We start from the raw sequence: 17,061 nt of genomic DNA, 5'->3' as shown, positions 1-17,061 counted from the left end.
CATTCGCAGCTCATGGAGTTCGTCTCCTTACAGTAGGCTACCTCTCAACCAGCTGAATTCTCGCAGACAGTCTTCCTGAAAATAGTGGGTTCAGGCCTTTATCACCTTACAAACCTCTGACTCTGAATCATCATCATCCGACTGTGTCTGTCTGTGACATTGATATTTGTCTCCGTCTCCTTCCCACGGACGTTTACGCGCGCTCGATTATCTCTAGGACCCTCCCCCTCCACACATTAGCCAGTTACAGTGGCCATTCCCTATTCTTCTCACACTCATTTGCCTGCCACAAATTCCGGATTCATTGACGCGCCCCTTCCACGTTTAGTGAAAAAAAAAAAAAAAAAAAATTGTACTGGTCGCACATGTGCAACTGGATGTAAAATTCAGTCGCACACTCTCAAAATTTGGTCGCAGTCTGGAGCCCTGGCTAGTGTTTGAAGTCTGAGAAGACTAAGGAGTCTTTTATCCAATATGACAGCCTTAAAACATACACATTTTTTTTCGTTTTAATGGGGCCGAGAGCTGTGGGAACGGCATGATGGAGAGGAGCAGACAGAGCGAGGGAACGGTGGGCTTGCTGACGGGCAACCGTAGCCGAAGGAGCTGTCGTCGTCCACCAGGGGGCGGAGGAGTAGAAAGCTGTATACAGAGGAGCGTCCAGTACCATCGCATGGCACCGCGAGTGACGGCCTCTCAGCTGGTTGAGGACCCGGCAGTATGTTCTGGGAACCGGGCCCAGAATTAGTTTTCTATCTTTTCCTCTCTCCCATCTCCTCCTTCCATCTCCTTTCTCCCGCCTCGTCTGTCCTTACCCCAAGGTGCTGCAGCCGACATGACGGGGAGTAGAGCGCAGTTTCGTGGATGCCCCCCGACCTGCGAAGGGCGATGGTGGTATGGGGCAAGCAGTGCGGGGTCGAGAGCAGTGGGAACGGAGTGATTCCAGTGGCACCTGTGCGCCACACCGGTCTCGAGTCACACGGAGGAGCTCCGGAAGGATAAAAGGAGGAGTGATGATAGTGCAAAGGGGAGGACCAGGCCTGGGACATTTATGTTGGTGCTTTTGTCTTCTGTGAGAGACTTTCGTTTTGTTGTTTATGCTTATTTTGTCATTAAAGTTACGTTTAATGTTCGCCGGTTCCCGCCTCCTTTTTCTCTGAACTTGAACTTTGTTACATCTATGGAGCAGCATTTACTTAAACAAATTAAAATGAACTAATTTAAATATTAAAAAGATGCGAGTTTCATTTTTAATTTAATATTATTTGTGTATAATATTTTTTTGTGATTTTATCTGACATATATGGTGGGAATATGAGAATGTACTGCTTGTACCCACTACAAACAATGAAATGAATGATCTGATCTTTTCCCCAAACTGCTTGGTAGTGACAGTGTTGGGGTGGTATGAAGAAGAACACATCTCTCATGTGAGTTTGTGATGTATCGCGTTGTTGACGAGACCCTTCCGGACCCTGCGGCCACGTTACTGCGGCTGAAGAAATCAAGGATGTGACAGACGCGGTGGAATTAGTCGCTGAAAATAATAAGAGAGATGTGACTATTCAGCCCTGTTACACAACACGTCCCACGTTGTTTTGGAAAAAGCAGAGGCAGAGCAGATGAGGTGGGAGGGAGAAAAAAGACTGAAGATAGCAGATGTAGGACTACTGCACACAATATGTTTCGTGCTCCGTCTCTGTCTTTCTGATTCTGACATTAGCATCTGATCCAGGCATCTCTCAGGACTGATGCGAAAAGGGCACGCTGGTGACAATGACAGTCTTACAAAGAGACGTGTGCCTGTAAGTTGATTTTTATGCAAATAAAAGTGCTTGGATTGACGGTTGAATTCCCCATGACTGGAATACAGAATATCGTATCTAAATTTGGCAGGGCGTCCCCGTTATTCAACTCAGAGAGAATGTCAGTGGTCATTTGCAGGTTACTGTTGCTGAAAGCAGGTAATCATGTCGTTTCCACACACAAACATTTCCCTACAGCACCACTGTTCCACTTTACACATCTCTCAGGAGATAAGCTCACCGTTAAATGTAGTTCACCCTTCACTTTGAAGACTCAACAGAGACTCTCAGATTTCATACAGAATGGCATCGTTTTACAGACCGAGACACACACACGTGCACTAGACTTTAAATATTCTGTTATATTCTGTGTCCTTTCACAGAGAAAATTGGAATTTTCCATCAAATATAAAACTGAGCATGATAATTCAGTCATTACATTTAGGAAAAGCATTAAAACTGGTAAATTAGTGGGAGACGTGGCCTAGTGGGTAGTGCATATGCTGGCATTCATGAGCAGGCGATCTGAATTTGAATTGGAGATTTTCTGAAGAAAACGTTAATTGCATGAACCATATAAAACCTGATGCCACGTTGCTAGTGTGTTATGGATGGTTGCTATGCAGCTGCTAAGGCATTCTCAGTGGTTTTAAAACATTTATATGTGGTTGCTAGGATGTTTTAGGTGGTTGCTTACTGGTCCAGATCAAAATAAGAAAATGTAAGTGGGATTGAGTGACCATATAAAATCGTTCCCAAGTTGCTAATTTATTGATGATGGTTGCCAGGGTGTTGCTATGCAGTAGCTAAGATATTCTGACTGTCTTTTAGAATGCTGCTTTGTGGTTGCTAGGATGTTCTGGGTGGTTGCTTACTGGTCCAGATCAAAATAAGAAAATGTGAGTGGGCTTGACCATACAAAACATTCCGTCACTTTGCTAGCGTGTCCTGGATTGTTGCCAAAGTGTTGCTATGCAGCTGCTAAGATATTCTGACTGCCTTTTAGCATGTTGGCAAGGCAAGGCAAGGTAAGTTTATTTATATAGCACATTTCATACAAATGGCAATTAAAAGTGCTTTACATAGAAAGGAATAAAAATAATCACACTATGGCAATTCAGTGTTGCTATGTGGTTGCCAGGATTTTTTGGCAGGTTGCTTATTGGCCAAAATCAAAAGTAGTAAATGTGAGTGGGCCTGACCATTCAAAACCTTCCACCACTTTGCTAGTGCGTTTTGGATTGTTGCCACGGTGATGCTATGCAGTTGCTATGGTATTCAGAGAGTTTTAGCATGTTTCTATGTGGTTGCTATGATGTTCTGGGTGGTTGCTTATTGGCCAAAATCAAAAGAACAAAATGTGAGTGGGCTTGACCATTCAAAACCTGCTGCCACTATTAGGGTGTTGTGGATGGTTGCCAGGGTGTTGCTATACAAAAGGTATTCTGGGTGTTTTCAAGCATGTTGCTATGAGACTTCTTTAAGTCTCTATGATATTCTGGTCTCTAGAAATGGCTCAGGTCTCTTCTGAAATGTAAGGATTTTTTTTGTCCATTTCATTGCCCACCAGGAAAATAAGACAGATAGGTTATAAAAATAATAGCACACCTCTCTTCAACAATCCAAATGATTTGAGGTATCATTCATGTCTATAGCACAAAGGTGTGGGAAGGCACACACACCAAAGATCAAAGCTCTAACTTTAGAAGTATGAGCTATAATAATATTGATGCTTGCCATGGCAAGCATCTATAAAAAACAGTAGATTGGAGTGTAGGAGGCTGTGAGTACTTTAACCTTCCACCACAGATCTGCCAGTTTAAAGTGATCTGATTCAAAAGGCAGCAGTGCTTGAAATGGTGTCAACATCATCAGAGCATGTTTTGGTCATGTCCCAGCCTGCAATGTTGCCTCAATCTCCTGTAGCCTCAGCTAATAGAGTGAACTTGAGCCTTTATATACGGTGGCCCAGAAGTGCACAACACAACGAAATTTAAAAAGAAAACATAAGTTCACAACTAGGGATGGCGAAAACTAAACATTTTCTTGACCGACCACCGAGCCTCATTAGCCGGTTGAAACCGGTTAATCGATTAGTTTAAAATATGCTACGCTATTTGAAAAAACAGCCATTTCGAGCCGCGCCTGCAATTTCGCAACTCTGTCGCATCTCTCTGCCGCTCTGCCTCCCGCTCACGTCACTTTTTTTAAATCCCCTACAGCGCGAAACATGAGTCCCGCAAACGCGGCGCAGAGGAGCTTGTATGTAATCGGAGGACAAATGGCTCCTTAGTTTCGATATGGTTTGGGTACAAGGTGATCGCGTTGAAAATAAAGGCGTTTGTCTAGCGTTAGAAACTCATTTGAAACATTGCCGCGGCTCATTTAAGAAAATGACAGCTCCGAAGAGACGCCGCTTTAGTTTGAGGTAGTGCTAACAATAATAAAGAAAGATGATGATTCCTGTCGTCTGCCCTGGCTCTAACCTCGAGTGTTTTAGCCTGTAGCCTTTACTTTTCGCAAATCTTGTGAGCGCACGAACCCAAACGCTGAGACCTCGCGCCAAATGTTTTTATTGGTTTATTAAGTACAAACAGGCGAGTTATGAAAAATTGACTGTGAGGGATTTGTTCACTTCACACAAAAAGATCTTGGAATGAGATGGCTAACTGTAGTAGCGTTTAGTCCACTGTCTATAATAGCCTAATTTAGAGATCACTTTTTTTTTTTTAACCGACTCCGACAACTTTGATCGGTTAACATTGATACGGTCAACCATCGGTCAAACGGTCATCGGTTAACATCCCTATTCACAACACAACGGAAAATGAACAACACAATGGAAATAAAGTCGCAACACAACAGAAATGCTCCCGACCACTAGAGGGCTTTCGGAGCGCGATAAAGCTAGTTTTCCATGCCACTGTTCTATAGAGTCAGCAGTCTAAAAAATATATCAACACCACAGCTAGTTTTAACAGTATGTAGCTAACCATTGTATATCGACATGTATTAATTCAAAATCACCTATGTGCATTATAGCTAATAAATAATACGTTTTAACCACTTGGTGGAATTGCCGGACGTTCCCTTAAGGATCATGCGCTGTGGTAGCGCGTCAAAGCATTCTCGAGTATAAATACGCAACTATAATTCAAGCAGGTGATGTTAGTAATATTTTATGTCGATAATACTGTTAAAACTAATCGTGGTATTGATATATTAAGATTGCCGACTCTATATTGTGTTGTGGCTCATTTCTGTTGTGTTGTGGATTCATTTCGTTGCTTTTTAAATTTGGTTGTGTTGTAAACTACTGGGCCACCGTAATTATACCCAGTTTAAAACACATTCACAGAGAGAACCACTCTGAACCCAGGGGACCGCTGACTGCCCACAGAGCCAAGGTCGGTAGGTCTAAAATTGAGACTCTCTCCACTGGAGGAAACGGCTGTTTCTGCCACTGTGAAAACAGGGTACAATATCTGAACCATGCAGTTATGATGATTAACATTAACATATAATGGAAAGTCATACTGTTAAAATGGTCTTGGATAAGTCAATATGTGGACATAAAAGAAAACTGTAAGGCCCTATGAAATCCATTTTAGTTTTCAGAATCAGAATTGGAAAGAGCTTTATTGCTAAGTATGTTTGCACAAACAAGGAATTTGTTTTGGTGACAGAAGAAGCTTTCAGTACAGAGACAACAACAGTACACAGATAGTAAAATCAAAAATAAAGATATACAAATAGATACACAATGTATATAAGATATAAATAAAAAATAAACACAAAGTAACAGAAACAAATACATTTATTTGTTGTGTTTTGTCACCGTTTATTAATATATTATTTATTATATATTTCTCCCCAAATTCATTTTTTCCGTTTTTTTTTTTTTTTTTTTTTTTAGGTTTAATTGTTCTGCATTTTAATGGTTACATGAAATTTTAGTCATCAAAAAGCATGTCTAATTCAATGAAATCATGAAACTTGCAACAATTGATCAAAATTTTAACACATTTCTTTTTATTTTTTCCAAAAATCAGTGTTTTTTGTATTGATTTTTCTGTATTCAGTGTTTAAATGTTTAATTAAATGAATAAGCAAAAAGCATGTCTTATCAGTTGAATTCATAGATCATGAATTCAAATAATAATAATGCTCTATAAAATGTTTTATTCTTTCAGATTTTTTTTCCAGATTTATTCTTTTTTTTATTCATTTTTTGATTTAATTTATTCATTTATGATTTAATAAAAGTGTATTATCAAAAGAGTGGTAATAAAATGAAGGCATAAAAACAAACCATTTAAAAATCTTTTAAAATATAATTTAAAAAAATTGTCAAACAAAGTGCTGCACAACAGACGTTTACATTTAATATTAAAACTATTTTAATTATAGAACAAAAATAGTGATATTCCTTAAAAAAATAGTTTTATTGAGTTACTGCAAATTATTGCTATTTGAAACATCTAATAAATGTGTATGTATAAATAAGTGATTTGTATTTTTTTCCACTTGTTATGAAAATTACATTCTAAAAAAATAATACTATTTTTGTCAAAAATGAATTAAATAAAACATAACTTAACATTAAAATATATATATAAAAAATGTATAAAATAAAAATCATTATTGAATATTTTGTTGAAAATACATATTTATGAAAATACAGTATTTCTGGTACCGAATGCCTTGTACTATTGCAGCTGGAATGATAATTAGCATTCGGTCCAAAACAAACCAGAAGTAAAGCTCAAACGAAGCTCAAGAGATCTGCTGCATAAATAACACAACAAGCACAAATTTATACTGCTACTCTTAGAGTCTACAGACGAGCTAAATACAGAAAACCTAAGACTGAGAGAAACATAGTATTTCACACATTCACACTAAGATAACATATACTAACACATTAACACACACCCAGCGCCATCAAATGAAGAACTCAGGATGGTGCCAGTGAGTATCATTACACAAGCGGAAGCGAAGCCCACCCACACTATCTGACCCTCATGACTTCTGGCTACTCTGACCGCCAACAATCTCCTCAGCTTCCTTTCAACACCTCCATCAGCCTTCCAGAAGCCACAAATCCACAGACGGCGTCTTCAGAGATGACATTAACAATTAAAGAGAGGAAGAGCGTCTTAGGAAGAGAATAAATACCTCTGAGGCTTCTGATGGTGGGTCTGATTTAGTGCGGACCGTTTCTCACAAGCGCCTCAAGCTTCTGCATCTCAACAGATGCATCTCCTTCTCCGAGCCTCCAAGATCTCCCTGTTGCCTTCATTAATATCGATTTATACAATTCAGATTGTTTCAAAAAAGCTTCACAGTTGCGGCACAGAAAAAAATAACGGAATCAGTGATGCAAACAAAAGATTTGTGGATTTACAGTACATTGTTAAAAAATTCTGCTTGAAGATCAAGATACGTCACGCCAACTTTAGGTGGAAATGGAAGAGTTTTAGTCTGTCCAGCAGGTTTAAACATGAAGTTTAGCCAGTAGTAGATGACTGGCTTATCAATGGCCATTAGCACATGATCATGCTTCTTGTTAAAAACTATAGAACACAACATTTTGGTATTTCTGCAGGAACTGAGAATGTTTAAACTGAGAATTAGGAAGTCAAACATGCTTTTGCTATTGAGCAAGGCGACAAATCCATATTGCATAAGGACCACAACGTTGGTGCTCTCCCATGTTGAAATATGATTCTGTAGGAGGAGCCAGGCAGCTTCTAATTGGCTGACGATGTGAGCGGTGTGGGGATAAACATCTTCGCTCAGACACTTGCTAATCTGATTAAGGTAAACGGCTCATCCAATGATTCCTGACAAAGTTAAGACTTATTAGAGCAAAGCTGTTCAGTTCAGCAGCAATGCAACACAGTACAGTGAATTCGATTAAATTCAATCCCATCCCATGTGGGAATGTATCTGTAGCCTCGGGATAGCCAGGGAAACTCTTCCTTTTGAACTCTATTAGCACGTCATGTTCCAATATGCTATTTATAGAGAGCAAAGCATGATGGGGGAAGCCAGAGGCATCTTTATAATGTCTCCTCAATAATAATGTCACTGTCAAATATGTCCCCGTCTAAATTAATCATAGACGTCTGTATGAATGTGTATGGCTGTGGCTTTAAAGAAGAGGAATTATTTCTGAGACAGTATATAAAATACATTATTAAATAAAACTATAATATACCATATAATAATTCAATCTGAAGACATACATAAACTACTGTTCAAAATGTTGTGGTCAGTAAGATTTTTTTAATTCAGAAAGGAAGTAAGTAAAGAGTAAAGACTTTTATGTTACAAATATATACTGTTTTTTTGAATGTTATATTTATTTAAGAATCCTGAAAGAAAATGTATCACAATTTCCGCAAAAAAATTAAGCAGCACAACTGTTTTCAACATTGATAAAAATAAGAAATGTTTCTTGAGCACCAAATCAGCATATTAGAATGATTTCTGAAGGATCATGTGACACTGAAAACTGTGTTATGATGCAAAAAATTCAGCTTTGACATCACAGGATTAAATTAATTACATTTTAAAAAAAAAATACTTAAATAGAAAACAGTTACTGTATTTCACAATATTACTGTATTTTTGATCAAATAAATGCAGCCTTAGTGAACATAAGCGAATTATATATATGAAGAGGGATGCGCAAGTATATATTGTATTTTGATAATCTGGCCGATATTAGAGTTTTGTTTAATTTATTGGTATTGTTTGATATTGAATATTTAATTGCTGTGCATACTCATTTCCCCTTAATTTTAACACTCAGTTATAGTTCATCTTTAAAAGCAATAATAATGTAATACTGTTAAAGGGTTAGTTCACCCAAAAATAAAAATTCTGTCAGTAATTACTCACCCTCATGTTGTTCTAACCGCGTAAGACCTTCGTTCATCTTCGGAACACAAATTAAGATATTTTTGATGAAATCTGAGCTATGTCTCACTCCTCCATAGGCTGCTATGTGACCGAAACTTGCTGGCCCAGAAAAGTCATCAAAGAGATCGTTAATATAGTCCAAGTGACTCCAGTGGCTCAATCTTAAGTATATCAAGCGACGAGAATACTTTTTGTGCGCAAAAACAAACAAAAATAACGACTTTATTCCACTTTTCATTTCCTTCTCTCTGGGCCTCTAGTTGGTTCGCGTAGTCTTTTTGCGCAGCGCGTCTGTGTTACACGTCACCACGTAGGCTCACTATTGGCCGACGCCGGTCATGTGTGTGATGCGTGATGACGTGCAACACAGACGCGCAGCGCAAAAACACTACGAGGCCCAGAGAGAAGGAAATGAAAAGTGGAATAAAGTCGTTATTTTTGTTTGTTTTTGCGCACAAAAAGTATTCTCGTCGCTTGACATACTTAAGATTAAGCCACTGGAGTCACTTGGACTATATTAACGATCTCTTTAATAACTTTTCTGGGCCAGCAAGTTTCGGTCACATAGCAGCCTATGGAGGAGTGAGACATAGCTCAGATTTCATCAAAAATATCTTAATTTGTGTTCCGAAGATGAACGAAGGTCTTACGCGGTTGGAACAACATGAGGGTGAGTAATTACTGACAGAATTTTCATTTTTGGGTGAACTAACCCTTTAAATGAAATCTTTAGCAAATCACAAAATGAATATTCCTTTTTCATAGGCTATTAAACATTGTACTGTTCTGATGCCTAAATTCTCTTGTAGCATTTAAAATGAGTCTTTTTTTAGTTTTTATTTATATGCACAATATAGTATAATTTTAATATCAGTGCATCCATACATGAAAACATCTAAATAAACTGCTTTCCCTCATCACAATCCATGCCTGCATAAAGCTAATAATCCATAATTTGCATGAAGCAATCCAAACAGACTGCATGTCAACCACAGATGGATGATACAGGGGTTGTTTATACAGTTGGTTGGATAATAGTGTTTCATGCTGATTGTATGATGTCATCATGTGCTTCCCGACATTAGCTGGCCTGGCCAATTCCCTAGCGCTTATGCTATGAGTTTTTGTGGACTGACAAAACAAGGCCTCATGTCTCGCAAACAAACATAATGTGTACTCTAATCAACTGGTATTATGAGCACATATTTGCAATTTGCTGCACACTCACTCAGAGACCAAAAAAGGCCTCCAGACTGTACACCCGACCGCATTCGGTATGCAAGGTTAAGATTGCAACAAGAATGCAAAATGAGAGCATATTCCCAAATAAAGTGGAAGGAGACCTAACCTTGACTATTTCTCTTAGAGACTAAAGGGTAAAAAGCTTTTAACAAGCACTAAAAGTCTCTACCTCATCCATCACGTGCATCTACAATTGGATTCGCTTTATCACCTGTGACGGTGTTTGTCCCGAAACCCTCAGCAATAAGATTCCAATGTCAACTTCATTAAACTCAATACATTATGCATAAAGGTGCACTCTATAAGCACAAACACCAGCGCCGCACTCAAAACACGACATGCATTTGTCAGATGCTTCTTTGCTTACAATGAAACCGATAGGTTTCTGAAAATAGCCCCATCTGGTTTGAAATATTCAGCAAGCGTGGCCGACATCCAAGGCCACTGGGTTAGGAGAGTTTTACGCCGTACAAGGGGGACCGGTGTGCAAAGCTTCGTTTTGCAAAGGGATTCAGGTTGTGTTTCTGCATGACAAACCTCGAAAGCTATGCTTCATTTATCCTTTTTTTTAGCTGTAGATGAGAGACAGTGGCATCTTTTCAATGAGATTCTTTAAATGCAATCTCAAAGAAAGCTCTGAATATCAAAAGCAGAGATGGGAATTCCTGGCCATGCAAAATCATAAGGGGTGTTCTTGCTGCATCAAGCAAAGTAAATACATTTATTATATGAAATGTCAGTGGGTGCCCCCCTCAAAGGACGCTTCATCTAAAAACTTAATTTCAAGTTAAAGGAATAACAACACAACATTTTAAAAACAGAAATGGCACTTACAATAATTATTCTGTTAAAATTGAATGTAAAATGTTATTATTTGAACTGAAAAGTTGTTTTAAATAATCCATTTTTATTTATTTGAATTTTACACAGCATGGCTATACTATATAAACAGTGAGAATGTCATGAAAATTCACCATATCTATTGTGAACGATTCCTCCATGGAAATTTTTCATTTTCTACCTTTTTTAATTAAAATGTCAACTCAATCTTCTCGTAAAACGATAGACTTATATTTGGTGGCGAATTTTTCAATTCCACTCAGATGCATCGATTGGGAAGAAAGAATCTGTCATTGCTTCCATTTCAACCATTCACTTTCAGTGTGTCTCACTGCAACCCAGATTTCTAGTTTTTTGAAGAAAAGAAGAACAAAGTAGAAATTGTTTTGTGTTGATTAAGTTTTACTTGTGCTGAACCTGGAATATTTCTTTAAAGGACATTATATTCAATCATCAATCACATTAAATCTGTTCAAATAATTACTGTGATTTAAAAAAAAATTGCTATAGGGGTCCATTCACTCCCATAAGAGGTGGCAGGCTGGCAGCTATGGCTTGATTTGCGAGTGTGCGCTTTCCTGTTCTTGAAACATGGCCGTGCTGAAATTAATATTTATTTAGGACCACTGCTTTACCACTTCATGGCAAAAACAAAATACGCCTGGCTGACAAACAGAGCGTTGAACTTATTCTCTGGAGCCGAGCATAAGAGGCCAACATTTTTGCAGCGAGAAACATCTCTGAATCTAATAGGCAGAATTCCAGCTTAGCTGGCATCCTGTCTCATCCTAAATCAAAAAGTATGTTAAACTGATACTGATATCAAGACATGAGGGATTCCTTTGTCATGTGATCCTCTCATAGTGGAGGTATTCTCAGTCAACTGATCCAACCTCCTGGCAGGGGAGCGGTGAGAGGGCGCTTTACGTCCCAAAACCAGACCTCGTCCTTCTGCTCCTCTCTCGTCAAGTAAGCCCTCCGACATGTGGACTACCATCTGTTTGTGCTCTAAGTGACCGTAAAATGTTTATGTTGTGTTGTTATCCTCAGAAAAGCAGCCGAAAGCCACATGAAAATAATTTACGTGATTTATTTACTCTCATTAATTCATTTGGGGTAATCTCATAACTTCATCTCACATTAGTGCGTGTTGTGTTGACTTAAGCAGGCCCAAGACTTCCATGGGTTTAAACACTCTCTTGAGAACTACTTAAATGAAGAAGCAATTATAAAAAGCCACTGATAACTGCATAAGAAGGAGTTTGTTTCCTGACGCTCCATGGAAATCCTATGGAATTCAATAAGCACTTGATACCATATTGTTTTAATCCCAAGAAAAACAAGGGGTTTAACCGCATTAGGCTTCAGATGGTGACCAAAACAACTCAAAATGTGTCAAGAGCACTTGGGGAAAGTGCCAAGATGGAGGAGATATTGATTTGCTGGGCAAAGTCATTGAGTAAAATAAATCTTATTTAGAAGCACTGCAAAATCCAAAGGGAAAATTAACCAAGCATTTCTGCTTCACTATTAACCCAATCCTTCCAAACTACAGACAGCAGCAATCCACCTCTTACACTGAAATTACATCATATGTTTAGTAGCAGTTACACTGATTCTTTCATTCACAGTTATTGCTTTCAAGAGAGAAAACCATCAACATTTCTGAGCAGTACAATAATGCACGTTTATCATTTGAAATGCAGAAATTGGTACACAAACTGGGATCTGAATGGCAAAGCAAGTTCAGTGTTTTGATTTCAGGCTCAGTGGCATTAAATAATTTGATCCGCTTATTGAGGCTCTGGCTCCAGCACAAGCACAAGCATTAAGATTGATGCTTAGGGAAATAACTGTGAGCGAGTACAGTGCATCCATGTTAAATACATTGTTGCTTAAAACCACGAACAGAAGGCAGCTGACTGGAAACACTTGTTTTGAGATTCTCAGTCAGAAGCTGAGAACCATACATTGAAAAAAAAAAAAATTTTTTAAATCTTATTCTGTATTTTAGTTTTGATTTCCAATAAAAAAAACGTCAATAATATAAAACACTAATAATAATAAATTATTGTTATAAAAAAAATTAAAAAAAAATAATAAAAAATCATTAGTCTTTATAATCTTACGGATTAATAAAATCTTAAAAGCATCAACAGCAAAGCCGCAGTGATTCCGCTGTCAAAACAAAAACATCCAACATCCAGTCACATAAGCAGGCGCCTATCGCCTTACCTTTTTCTTGACAAGAAAGGATCTCTTCCTCCTTTGGATTTGCTACCTGGGTAATGATGGACGTGTTGTCCATGGAAACGGGATTTTATTCCTCCTCAGTCACTTATGTTTTGGATAATTTTCAGCTAGCCTGATGCTAGCGAGCTAGCGGAGTGAGTCCAGATGGCAGACGCACCATTCACCGCACACGATCTTACACCACCGCATCCACATAAACATACAACACACACTTCATGATCATACGGCGATCGATGCAAGACGATATGCTCCAGTCAGATGACGGCAATCGGCGACATTTCAGTCCTCGTGTGAAATCAAGTCTATGGAGATCAGTGACAGAGTGTGTAATAACAAAGAGTCTAAATCTGCAGCCGCTCTTTCTCTCCCCTTCTCTCAGTGTGTGTATATGTGTGTGTGCGCGCGCACACACATGGTTTGACCGTGTGAAACTACCCTTTAGAAAAATGTACCATGGTAAGGTAACCCTACAGTTACTTTTACTTGATATCAGCCACACTGTCAAAAAAAAGTGGGGGAAAACGAGGAAAAAAAAGTTTGTGTACACTTAAAACAAACAAACAAAAGAAAAGATATTTGACACTTGGATATTTAGCCTACAGTTTGCGTCGTATCAAAACCATCTAACAAAGAAGTGTCAAGTAAAAAAGAAAAAAAACTACATAGGCCTACAAAAACAACTAGTTTAGTAATCTGTGTTACAGGTCAAGCTGTTAAGTTTATTGCACTTTTTGATCTAGTTTGTTTGCTCTCACTTTAGATAGCATATCTCACATTTATAATGTCATTTCAGACCTAAGAACCAGGAAACCATAAGCTATATGAAACATCAAATTTAAAGAATCTGGTGATGAAGAAAATAATAAATTCTATATACACTGTAAAAAGTGAATAGTTGGATCAACTTAAAAAAATTACTTCAATTGGTAACACCTAAAGAAATTAAGTTTTCTCAACTTAAATTATCATGTTTTATCACAACATTTCTTTAGGTGTTACCAATTGAAGTAATTTTTTAAAGTTGATCCAACTGTTCACTTGCTACATTACGCAGAAGAATCTATGGTTTAGAGGGGAATGATTTCGATGAGATAGCCTACTAAGAGAAATTGCAGTGATTTCAGAAATGTTTTAATGACAGGGCGAGAGGTGGGAGGGGTGCTGAATATTTTATGAAGGTGGGTGTTTGATCTTAATGTTTAATAAGGCAGTCTGTGTGATGCAACCTTCACCTCAACTAGTTTTACTGCCTATTTATCCTTTATCACATTTCTGTATCTTTTTTTACGTTTTTAATATGAATAAAATATTATAAACAATGCAACTATAAACAAATAAATAATGCCAACAGGTCATTAAAATATATATCATGTTTAGTGCTTGTTGTTCTGTTGAGCTGCTAAATTAATTTGGATTTTTAAAAACCGAATCAGAATTTATGGTTGTTCTATATAGCCTAACTCAAAAGAAAATATTCAAATACTACAGAATATTATTTTAGCTAATAATGGAAGTCTATATAACTAATGGATGACGTTTATATGTAAAGTAGAGTACTTGTAGTGTTTACTTTGTGGCAAATGGCTTTAGAATAAATAGATTTACTGTTTATTGTTATTCCACAGTTGTTCCAAATGAGGCACTGTTTAAATGTGTGCTTATACTGACATCTTGTGGCCGAATAGTACATTGTTTGCTGAGTGTTTAACTCCCTGAATCCTGTGATTGGAGGAGATCTGTTTAAGGCAGGGTTCACCAATCTCGGTCCTGGAGGGCCGCTGTCCCTGCAGAGTTTAGCTCCAACCAGCTCCAACACACCTGTTTGAAAGTTCTAGTATGCCTAGTGAGACCTTGATTAGCTGGTTCAGGTGTGTTTAATTGGGGTTGGAGCTAAACTCTGCAGGACAGCGGCCCTCCAGGACCGAGATTGGTGAACCCTGGTTTAAGGAGACAATTGGAGAGGAGATTTTATGATATTATATTCCCTTTAACATTTTTGAAATATTTGTATACAATATGTAAATTGTATTATATCATTATATTCATATAGCCTAAGTAAATTGTCTTCTCTAATTATATTCTCCAAAGGTATACTGTGGTAATGATGAATTATTGTTGTTGTTAGGGTAGGGGTAATCTAGACTAGCCAAAAATTGAGAAATTACCCTTGCCATTAAAGCAGGTAATCGGTTAATGCATAACATGTGCATGTAAAAGATAATGTGAAAACAAGCTTTAAAAAAAAAAAAAAAAAAAAAAAAAACAATGGTCCATTCATCTATCGATCTCAATAGTAAATATTGAAAAAAAAATCAGTGACATCCACGAAATTAATGTTAGGACATCAGAAAAACAAATTGTTACAGGATCTGAAATATTCCTGGGATTATTTTGGACTGGAATTAGATAACTGCTACCCTGCAATGAATGAATTGCAATAAGAAAAAGGGCATCGTGTCTTTGAAATAAAAAGACCGTGTATTGTAGAGAATAGGATAGCACTAATAATAGTAACGCACAATTACATAAACTGAATCAACTGTCAAGAGCTGACTTTATTTCTTAAAGGAATTTAAAATGAAAATTCTGTCATCATATACTCACCCTCATGTTGTTTCAAACCTGTATGCATTTCTTTCTTCTGCTGAACAGAAAGGAAGATATTTAGAAGAATGTCAGTAACCAGACAGTTTTTGGGTCCCATTGACTTCCATAGTATATTTTTTTCCTACTATGGAAGTCAATAGGACCCAAAAAACTGTCTGTCATGGTATTGTGTGAATTATTCTAGTTTTCAAAAAGGAGGAATAATTATATTCTTGAATGAATGAAATTCTTAATGTATGTTTTATTGATCTGTATATTGTTTTTTTTCTTCTTTTTTCCACAAGGTGTTGCGTTCAAGAAGTCAATAAAATAGCCTACTATTTAAAATGATTTATTATTAATTATAATTTTTCATGTATTAGTAAAAATGAATTTATTTAAAGCAGGATTTACTTTATTTTTTAGCTCGTTCTTTTATTACTACTTTTCACTTTTTAAATTTCGATTTATTGTCGAAGACGGAGAGATTGTGGCGAATCTGCCATTTTTCGATTAAACTCAATCCAATATTACAAAAAGAAATGGCGAAAGTGTCGAACTGAATCCCTGCCGTCACTTACTCATTTTTGAGGATTTCATCATTCAGTTCCGCGGTGTGGTTGCTCCTCCTCTCGGTCCATGCTGTCTCTGCGTACCGCAACATCAGCACTCCTCCTCAGGACCGGTACACAGATCGCCACCGTCCGCGCTGTTCCGAGGGTCCGATCCAGTCCCATACGCCTGTGTGCTTCCCCTCCGACCAGAGCACTCTCGCTGTCGGGCTGTTTGTGTGAGAAGAAGAAGAAGAGAAGCGCGTGGCTGGAGATGACGGGAGGACAGAATATGGATAGCAGTATTGAAGAGGTTCTGGCTCCCTTGAGGCTGGCAGTGAAGGAGCAGGTAATGACACACAATAACAAGCATTACACTGTATCACATTGTCATGCATTGCATTAAATACGTATTTGCTTTTTATTCGAGGTGGAAACATCATTTAGGAATGTAATGCGGCCCTTTTATATCATTCAAAACAGTTAAAATGGCTTATTATGGAAAACTACATAATGCTTTTTTGCAAAAGGGATATTTCAGGAAGTGTATTACAGTTTGGTGGTTTTATTTGGGGTTTGTACTGTTGGATGATTCAGTCTGTCAGTGCCACGTTTGAGATGAGCAATTCTGACATTCAGAGACCGACTGAGGGTGGGAGGGAAAACACAGACAGTTGAAACGAAACTCATCATATTTCTAGGAAAATATTGATGGATACATATGTATTCTAATATGTAATCATAGTAATAAACTAAACTGTTTGTTTTTCCTCATAGGGTGATCTTGTGCGTAAGTTGAAGGCAGAAAATGCTCCTGACGTTGATGTCAATAAGGCCGTTGCAGAACTGAAAGC

General features: G+C 37.7%; 2 protein-coding genes across 3 annotated transcripts in view; one reads left to right on the top strand and one right to left on the bottom strand.

Annotated features, from left to right (window-relative positions):
• The window catches only part of ctdspla (CTD (carboxy-terminal domain, RNA polymerase II, polypeptide A) small phosphatase-like a), a 38,750-nt gene extending 25,041 nt beyond the window's left edge, over positions 1-13,709 (bottom strand). The window contains exon 1 of one of the 2 annotated variants that reach the window (XM_079862901.1): positions 13,053-13,709. In XM_079862901.1, coding sequence (XP_079719027.1) covers positions 13,053-13,125 — 73 coding nt within the window. In that variant the 5' untranslated portion in view covers positions 13,126-13,709. The remainder of the gene's footprint in view (positions 1-13,052) is intronic. The other variant, XM_079862902.1, reaches the window with a different exon arrangement.
• Positions 13,710-16,226: 2,517 nt separating this feature from the next.
• The window catches only part of gars1 (glycyl-tRNA synthetase 1), an 11,931-nt gene continuing 11,096 nt past the window's right edge, over positions 16,227-17,061 (top strand). Inside the window, exons 1-2 of the mRNA XM_079862894.1 lie at positions 16,227-16,556; positions 16,985-17,061. The exon at positions 16,985-17,061 is cut by the window's right edge and continues 25 nt beyond it. Coding sequence (XP_079719020.1) covers positions 16,296-16,556; positions 16,985-17,061 — 338 coding nt within the window. The 5' untranslated portion in view covers positions 16,227-16,295. The remainder of the gene's footprint in view (positions 16,557-16,984) is intronic.

The sequence above is a fragment of the Squalius cephalus genome (assembly GCF_949319135.1).
Source record: "Squalius cephalus genome assembly, chromosome: 25".
Taxonomy (NCBI): domain Eukaryota; kingdom Metazoa; phylum Chordata; class Actinopteri; order Cypriniformes; family Leuciscidae; genus Squalius; species Squalius cephalus.
The sequence above is the reverse complement of the archived record's forward strand: the minus strand, read 5'-3'. Positions and strand labels throughout refer to the sequence as shown.